The 9,728-nt window shown below is 44.3% G+C and overlaps 1 protein-coding gene across 1 annotated transcript; it reads left to right on the forward strand.

Annotated features, from left to right (window-relative positions):
- Positions 1 to 1,194: 1,194 nt before the first annotated feature.
- LOC120232399 (C-X-C chemokine receptor type 2-like) lies at positions 1,195 to 4,074 on the forward strand. The gene is made up of 2 exons (XM_039233090.1): positions 1,195 to 1,261; positions 2,439 to 4,074. The coding sequence occupies exons 1-2, from the start codon at positions 1,253 to 1,255 to the stop codon at positions 3,522 to 3,524; spliced, it is 1,095 nt and encodes a 364-aa protein (XP_039089021.1). The 5' UTR covers positions 1,195 to 1,252; the 3' UTR covers positions 3,525 to 4,074.
- Positions 4,075 to 9,728: the final 5,654 nt, after the last annotated feature.

A 9,728-nucleotide genomic window follows, 5' to 3' on the forward strand; every position in this document is an offset into this window, starting at 1 on the left:
GGGCATGATTAATTGGCGTTTATGGTAAGGGTAGATTTTATACTTGAACAGATTGATGCTAACTGTTAACAATAGAGGATGATGGGGAAAGAACGATCCCAGACAGACAAGCCTGGCTGTGTGGAAGTGAAGCTTTCAGGCACACCTTATATATGACTGTGTGGCCGAAAGCAATAGACGCTCTGAATCATGGTGGTGATCCCATCCATGAATCACAAGAGGTATGTCTAATGTCATTTTTTCTACAACCATCATTTGAGCCCCTACTTTGTTCCCTGGCAGAGGATGGGAAGGTGCATCAGAGAGGGTCTTTATTCTCTAGGAGCTCACAGTCCAGTGGGGAAGGCCTTGTAAACCCATCATTGTAATACAGTAGGGTTCATGTTGTATTAGAGGAGTGGTTACAGTATCGGAGGAATGCAGCCAGGGGACAGACATTAGCTGCTGGGAGCAGCTGAGGCAGGCGACAAAAAGTCACCCTTCATTCTGGGAGAGAAGCAAGATGACGTTAACTCCAACCCCTCCGTTCATGGATTGCCCCAGTTCCAATGGTGTCCCTGTTGTACAGCCAGACTGCAGGAGTGCTCCTGCCTCCAGCCTCAGGGCATTCTAATGAACCAGTTGTGGATAGTGGCTGTGTGGTGTGCTGGGGAGTTAGTTCTCTCTCTAATCTTCACAACATCTCCACCAGCCCCAAGGCCACCCAAAGATAAGTAATAATTGTGTGCTTGTTGTCCAGACACAGCCTAAGTACAGACCTCCCCCTCCTTCCCACCAGATTACCCTCCCTGTCACTGTCCCTCCTAAGTTCGGGGCTCCTACAAGGTTCACTTACAGTGGAGTCCTGAAGTCTCTGTCAAAAGTAAAATCCTCTCCCCTTTATTCATGTCCAAGAGAGTTGGAAACTTTCAAAGATGATCTACTAGGGAATTTAGGGGATTAATAAATGGAAACAAATGCCAGAAAAGGAAGAAAATAAAAATAGTCATCCATGTGGAAAATTCAGATAATGGACCCTTGACTCCATCTTCATGTCTGGTACCCCTGCTTGGACACATGGATCCTGGGAGTCTCTAATGCCCTGTGATCCCTTGACTTCATGTATTCTCCAATTATGGGCATGGGCAGGGCTCAGAAAGGAGGTGTGCTCTGAAGAGGCTTGCCTATTTCCCTTTATTCATCAAGTTTCGTCTAACTGTTAAGTCACTCTGATCTCTGAGCTCCAGGCTCTTACAGTTGGACACACCTTGCAATGCCTCAGGTAGGAAGCAGCCTCTATTGCCAGGACTTTCTTTGGGGAGGGAGATTTGGTTTGGCTATGTTTTACAAAATGCATCCATTTCTGTGGGACCTGAAGATTTCTGATCACTTGGCTTCTTGCCTCCTCCCTTGTGGCTATGTATTCAATTCTGATCTTATACGTGATGGTAGTTGGTAACAAGCAGGCCACAGTCTTGTCACCTCCTCCTTTCACACCTCCCCCTTTTTTTGGGGGAGGGGGAGATGCTTGCTTTGCCCTAAAATGTTGTCTTCTGTAAAAAAATGAAGTATTGGCAAGGAGAGAGCATCCTAAAATGTGTGGATCTGCATGAATTTCTAAAACCTCAGGCTCAAGGGTTAAATATTCTGCTTCTTCAAGTTGCAGATGACAAAACTGACATCTATAAAGGTAAAATGACCCACTCAGGGTCACACAGCTTATTAATGATAAATCAGGATAGACTGAAGACTGGATACTGGGTATTCTTATTTCTGGTCTTGGTAATTTTCCAAAGGTTTCCAGACTATTTTCTGGAAAGCCTGGGAGTTGTAGGGGAACCGCCTTAGTAGCTGTCTGGGTAGAGATGGAGCACCTCTTCCTTCCCAGCAGATGACTTTAAAAATAATTTTTTTTTACTGTTTATTTATTCTTGAGAGAGAGAAAGAGACAGAGCATGAGGAGAGGGAAGGGCAGAGAGAGAAAGGGAGACAAAGAATCCGAAGCAGGCCTCAGGCTCTGAGATATCAGCCCAGAGCCTGATGTGAGGCTTGAACTCACAAACTGAGAGATCATGACCTGAGCCGAAGTCGGACGCTTAATCAACTGAGCACCCCAGGCACCCTCAGCAGATGACTTTAGATTGGTTTTACACATTGGTCTTGTGGTATGATTTGCTTCAGCAAAATATTTTACCATTTAAGAAGATAATTTAAAACTGATGATGATTCTGTGGATATTTAGGTGGTGATATGAGGGAACAAGATGGGGACTTCTCTCAAATGCTGATGCTGTGAAACTGACCTCTAAAGAAGTCCAAAATAGAGGTGAAGGAAGGGATCTCCTGTTGCCAAACCAACAGAGAAGAAAAAATATTTCAGTAACTGATCTCACATCCTTGATGAGTGATTTTAATTTGAGTTACTAAATCACATTTCTTTCTTTCTAATCTTTCAACTAGAAAGATTCCATGACTTTCTTCATGGAAAATTATTGGAATAGTATGGACTGGCAGGATTGGATGGATGATGAGTTTGCAAATTTCACCGGCACACCACCCACAGAAGAATATAGTCCCTGTAGGATAGACACTGAAACACTCAACAAGTATGCCGTGGTGGTCATCTATGCCCTGGTCTTCATGCTGAGCCTGCTGGGAAACGCCTTAGTGATCCTGGTTGTCTTATACAGTCGGGTCGGCCGCTCTGTCACTGATGTCTACCTGCTGAACCTGGCCATAGCCGACTTGCTCTTTGCCCTGACCTTGCCTATCTGGGCTGCCTCCAAGGCAAAGGGCTGGATCTTTGGCACACCCCTGTGCAAGGTGGTCTCTTTTCTGAAGGAAATCAACTTCTACAGAAGAATATTACTACTGGCCTGCATCAGCGTGGACCGCTACCTGGCCATAGTCCATGCCACACGCACAATGACCCAGAAGCGGCACTGGGTCAAGTTCATATGCATAGGCATCTGGGCCCTGTCCCTGATCCTCTCCCTGCCCATCTTCATCTTCCGAAAGGCCATCAAACCACCCTATTCCAACCCAGACTGCTATGAGGACCTGGGTGCCAATACTACAAAATGGCGGATGGTGATGAGGGTCCTGCCCCAGACCTTCGGCTTCCTCCTGCCCTTGTTGATCATGCTGTTTTGCTATGGACTCACCCTGCGCACGCTGTTTGAGGCCCACATGGGGCAGAAACACCGGGCCATGAGGGTCATCTTTGCTGTCGTGCTCGTCTTCTTGCTCTGCTGGCTGCCCTACAACCTGGTCCTGGTGGCAGACACCCTCATGAGGCTCCGGGTGATCAAGGAGACGTGTGAGCGCCGCAGTGACATTGGCCGGGCCCTGGATGCCACCGAGATTCTGGGCTTCTTCCACAGCTGCCTCAATCCCCTCATCTATGCCTTCATTGGTCAGAAGTTTCGCCATGGACTCCTCAAGATCATGGCCATCCATGGGCTCATCAGCAAGGAGCACTTGTCCAAGGACGGCAGGCCTTCCTTCGTTGGCTCTTCTTCAGGGAACACTTCTACTACCTTCTGAGCCCCTGCCCCTGTTGCAGCCCCTCAGGGCTCCTGCCTGGCCCTCAGCACCCCATTCCAAACCTCATGCCCAGTATCAAGGCAGCCTCCATATCAAGGCAGCCTCTGTTGTGGTTACAAGAAGTTACTGGGCCATGTCCTTGTCAGACCCCCATTGCATGGTTTAGAAAACCTGCCCTGGGGGCCCCTCCCCTTACTGTAGTTGCTATGTCAGCAGCTAGAGCTCAGTCCATCCTACCACTGAGCCTATAGCACTCTGGTCTCAGAGACACTTAGAGACATTTAAAAGACATTCTTTTTAAGTGACTACAGAAAGTTCCCACCATTGGGAGCCATTAGTGGCAAATGGCATTAGTTGCTGCCCCAACTCTCCCTTTCTTGCCTGTCAGCAAAGTCCACTTCCCTCGAGAGAGGCCAAAAAAGCCAGGTACTTCCTTTCTAAGACTCCCTTATGCTGGGAGTGGACTTATCATTCACTTCTGACTAATAAGATTCAAGGGCAATAGTGTGCCGGTCAATCATTCTGGGGAAAAAAGTCCTGACTTGTAGCATTTGCCAAGTTGTCTGGTGTAAATGCTCCCACCGTGGCGATTTCAAGGGTGGTGGTGTTTAGTAACCAGCTCACAAAAATCTAGGAAATGTAATGATCTGCTTTCACAAGCAGGTACAAACTGACTTCAGCGCACCATTGCTTAAGAGGAAATCTGCTGGGGCCGGAGGACTCCTGAGAAGTATTCCTGATTGAAAAAGAGAGAGAGGGGCACTGGTATTGCTCAGTCAGTTAAGTGTTTGACTCTTGATTTGGGCTCAAGTAATGATCCCAGGGCATGCCTGGCTCAGTCGTGGCTCAGTCAGTTAAGTAATGATCCCAGGGTCACGGGATCGAGCCTTATTTTGGGCATTGCACTGAGTGTGGAGCTTGCTTAAGATTCTCTCTTTCTTTCTCTCTCTCTCTGCCCTTCTACCCCACTCACACATACTCTTTTTCTAAAATAAAATAAAATCAACTCAAAAAAATAATAAAGAGAGAGAGACACACACACATCCTTGGTTCTTGCCTTTAAATATGGTTATAGGATATGATGTGACAAAGAGGCAAAAAGTGTGCTCCACTTAGGCAGATGGAGCCAAAGGATTAATAGGATCTGAGAATAAAGAGCCCAGAAAGAAACCTAAGCATAAGTGGTCAAATGGCTTCCAACAAGGGCACCAAGACTCTTCAATGGGGAGAGGATAGTCTTTCAACAACGGTGCCGAGAAAACTAGAGACCCACACGCGCAAGAATGAACTTGATCTTCCCACACACTATGTACAGAAGTCAATTCAAAATGAATCAAAGACCTAATAACAAAAGCTGAAACTATAAAACTTTTGGAAGAAAGTGTAGAGGAAAAGCTTCATTTGGTTTGAGGTTGAGGATGGAGAGACGTTCAGAGATGAGGTTTAGATCAAGGTTGAGATTGGAATCAGGGATGAGGTTGGAGTTAGAGGTGATGTGGTGGGGAGCCCGGGATGGGGTGGCAGCTTGGAACAAGATGGAAGGTCAGAGGTGGATGAAAATCAGGAATAAGAGGAAATCCAGAGCAGGGAGAAGCTGGGGATGGGGTTAATGAGATTCGGGGAGGTTTAGATGGGCCTGGGACCAGGTGTGGAATGAGATGTAGTAACAGGATGAGTGTGGGGGTGTGGTGAGTGGATGAATGCACAGGGGTCACTACTGGAGTCCAGTACAGTAGTCGAGCAAAAAGTGTCTGGAGCAAAAAGACATCATTGGGAGGGTCGCCATTTTTTCTGGGGATCATTGTCTACAATGCTTTTCTTGAGGCCAGGATAGAGGTGCCTTGGCCTATCCAGCTGAGGCTCTCCAAGGGGGTTGATGAGAAAGGAGTTAGGGCTCAAGCACTAGGGGATAGACTTGGTGCAAAGAGAAGCCAGAAGAATGCAGGAGTCCAGGGAGGAAGGCTGGATACTGGGCATGGGAGCCTCCCCTTTCCCTCCCTCCCTCCCCTAATGCCCTTCTGCCTTCTCCAACTGCATACCTAAATGTCCATCTTCCTTCATCCTCTGCTGTTCCAAAGACAGCTCCGCCAGGGCTTCAGTAAGTAAATATGGATCCATATTGGGCCTGGGAAAATAGGAATGACTAATACATACTTGAAAAGATGCTTGGCCTTGCTAGTAACCTGGGAAGTGGGAAACAAACAGCAAAAAAATATTTTAAAAGTGTTTTAAACAGGAAGGGATATACAGTGGACTCTCAAACATCACTGGTTTGAATTGTGTGGTTCCACGTATATGAGGATTTAATAAAATAAATATAGTATTGTAAATGTATTTTCCTCCTGATTTAAAAAAAAATATTTAAATACAATCTATATGAGGCTCACACTCATTGGGCTCAACATGGGATTCACACTCATGACCCTAAGACTAAGAGTCCCATCCTCTAGTGACTGAGCAAGCCAGGTACCCCCTCATGATTTTCATTTTTAATGTTTATTTATTTATTTTGAGAAAGAGAGAGAGAAAGAGTGAAGGCAAGTGGGGGAGGCAAGCAGACAGAGAGGGAAAGAGAGAATCCCAAGCAGGCTCCTCATTGTCAGTGCAGAGCTTGACTCAGGGCTCAGTTTCACAAACTGTGAGATCAGGTACTGAATTGAAATCAAGACGTTTAACTGACTGAGCCACCCAGGTGGCACCCCCCCACCATGATTTTCTTAATAACATTTTCTCTAGCTTATTTTATTGTAAGACTACAGTATATAATACATATAACATACAAAATATGTGTTAATATACTATTTATTAGATTAGGCTTCCGGTAAGGAAGGTAAGGCTTCCGGTCAACAGTACGCTGTTAGCAGTTAAGATTTTGAGGAGCCAAGGGGTGCCTGGGTGGCTTAGTCGGATAAGCGTCCGACTTCGGCTCAGGTCATGATCTCATGGTTTGTGGGTTCAAGCCCTGTGTCGGGCTCTGTGCTGACAGCTAGCTCAGAGCCCGGAGCCTATTTCAGATTCTGTGTCTCCCTCTCTCTCTGACCCTCCCCTGCTCACGCTGTCTCTCTCTAGCTCAGAAATAAATAAGAAAAACATTGAAAAAATAAAAGAAAAAAGATTTTGGGGAGCCAAAAGTTACATATAGATTTTTGAGTGCATGATGTGAGGTGGGGTCAGTGTCCCTAACCCTGTGTTGTTTAAGGGTCAACCGTAGTCAGAACTCCCTCCAAACAAGGGCAACATTGTTCAATTAGATTTTCAATGCAGTGTAATTCTCTGGGTTTAGCTTAGGACATAAATGATTTGGATTTCAGATCTGTAACAATGTTAGGATGTGGGTATTGAAATAACATAGTATACTGAAATATCAAAAACGAGTGTTTAAACCACTAGATAGGATAAGGATTAGATACCAGTCAAGGTCAGGGAGATGGTACACCTCAGAAAGGGCTTAGTGTCCAAGGTGAGGCTGGGATCAGAGATGGGTGCATCTTAGGAGGGGACTAGGGTGTCAGAGAGAGTAGAGAGCCAGGGATGGGAGTAGGTTAGGGTTGTGGGGAACATAAGGATAGAGTGGGGGACAGGGTTTGGGATGTGAATGTATGTTCTGCTTACTGCTTGCTAATTTTAAGTTTTGAAAGTTTGTCTTGGGGACGCCTGGCTGGTTCAGTGGGAAAAGCATGTGACTCTTGATCTCAGGGTCATGAGTTCAAACCCCACATTAGGTGTAGAGATTACTAAAAATGAATGAGTGAACTTAAATAAAGTATACCAAATTAAACTAAATAAAGAGAATTTGTTTTGTAAGCTTGGTTAAAATTTTCCAGTCTCCATGTAATTATGTTGAAATATACTGTTTTCCCCAACCCTAGTTACAATTCTGACCAACCATGGCCCCCTCACCAACCCTTGCCCTCAGCTCAGTGGCCTGTTCTTACTAGTTCCAGCAAAGACATTAATTGAGAGTCTGGGTCTTATTCCATAGGGGTTTAAGACGGCCCCTTTCAGTGCAACTTGGATTTGAGCTAGGGTCTTTCAGAGGCTGAAAATCTCATAGATGCCATCAGAATAAAAGGGCCGCCTTCTCTTTGGTCTAAGGGTCCTTCCCGAGATGTGTCTTTTCTCAGGGGACCACTAACCGAGAAATCATGATGGACTACAGCTTTTTGCCACAGAGGTTGGAGCAGCCGAAGATCTGTGGGTTTGGCCCTTTTAGAAAATCCCAAGTGGCTAACACCTATGTTCTTAACATGGTTGTCTGTATCCATCCTTGTATCTGTGTTTAAACTCAAGATCCTTCTTCCAACCTTGAGAGTAAACATGAATTAAAGAATTGAAACTATATAAAATAAACAGAGTATGTTTCAGACTTTCTAAAATTAGTTTTTTAAGAAATCAAAGTATTTCATGTACATTGCTTTAAAAAAGTGAAATAGCTTTATAAAGCTTATAATGAACATTAGCAGCCCTGCTACACTACTCTCTCATAGCTGTTTCATTTAATGGTGCTGTATATATTTCTTTTTTTAAAAAATTTTTATTTATTTACTTTGAGGGAGGGAGGGAGAGAGAGAGGGATCAAGAGGATTCCAAGCAGGCTCTGCTTTGTCAGCACAGAGCCCAACTCCGGGCTTGAACTCACGAACCATGAGATCATGACCTGAGCCAAAGTCAAGGTACAATGTTTACATTTCCTTTCTTTGTACAAGTTCTATTTTCCCTGGAATTAACAATAGGATTTTCTATTACTTTTTATTACATCATCCTCAAATATCTCCCTCAATACATTAATATTCATCAGGTAATCTATACATTTTTTTTCTTTCTTGGAGACTTCTTTCCTGGAGCCCTTCATAGTCCTGTTTTCGATTTGGACAGGTTAAGTCTCTAGGCCTGGGTTTTTTTTTTTTTTTTTCTAAATTGCTTTAACTACATTTCCAGATAGATTATTTTTATTTTTAAAAAAATTTTAAGGTTTATTTATTTTTGAGAGACAGAGCACAAGCAGGGGAGGGGCAGAGAGAGAGGGAGACACGGAATTCCAAACAGGTTCCAGGCTCCTAGCTGTCAGCACAGAGCCCTATTCAAGGCTTGAACACACGAACTGTGAGATCATGACCTGAGCCGAAGTCGGACGTTCAACTGACTGAGCCACCCAGGTGCCACTCCAGATAGATTTTAAAGCCTGATAGCCAATTTCTACAAAAGTATCCTACTGGGATTTTAATGTGGGTTATTTAAAAAAAAATTTAGTGTTTTTATTTATTTCTGAGAGAAAGAGACACAGAGCTAGTGAGGGAGGGGCAGATAAAGGGAGACAGAGTCTGAGGCGGGCTCCAAGCTCTGAACTGTCAGTGCAGAGCCTGACACAGGGCTTGAACTCATGAAGTGTGAGATCATGACTGGAGCCCAAGTTGGACGCTTAACTGACTGAGCCACCCGGCACTCCATTAATATGGATTATTTTGAATCTGCAGATCAATTTGGAGAAAGTTGACATCTTAACAGTATTGAATTTTCTAATACACAGCATGATATCTTTCTCCAGTTTTTTGTCTTTTCTTACAAAAAAATTTTAATGTTTATTTTTTCAGAGAGAGAGAGAGAGCAGGGGAGGGGTAGAGAGAGATGGAGACACAGAATCCAAACAACAGAGCTGTCAGCACAGAGCCTGATGTGGGGCTCAAATTTACAAGCGCTGAGATCATGACCTGAGCAGAAGTCAGACTCTTAATGACTGAGCCACCCAGGTGCCCCTACATCTTTTCTTTAAAAAAAAAAAAAATTGTTTGTTTGTTTGAGAGAGACAGAGAGAGTGTGAGCAAGGGAGGGGCAGAGAGAGAGGGCGAGAGAATCCCAAGCAGGCTCCATGCTTAGTATGGAGCTGGAGTCAGGGCTTGATCCCATGACCCTGGGATCACAACTTGAGCTGAAATCAAGAGTCAGATGCTTAACTGACTGATCCACCTGGGCGCTCCCACCAGTTTTTTATGTGTTTTCTACTTGATGCAATGTTTTATAGCTTTTAGTACATAGATCTTGTACCTATTTTGTTAAATGTATCCCTAAGTATTTTGTGGTTATTTTGATGCTTTTATAAATGGTATTTAAAATTTTCCAGTTTCTTTTTCTTACCAGTATATAGAAATATAACTGCATTACATATATTGACCTTGTATTCTGGGACCTCGGTAAATTCTCGTATTA

This window comes from Hyaena hyaena, unplaced genomic scaffold (genome assembly GCF_003009895.1).
Source record: "Hyaena hyaena isolate Hyena2069 unplaced genomic scaffold, ASM300989v1 scaffold_71, whole genome shotgun sequence".
NCBI classification, from domain to species: Eukaryota; Metazoa; Chordata; class Mammalia; order Carnivora; family Hyaenidae; genus Hyaena; species Hyaena hyaena.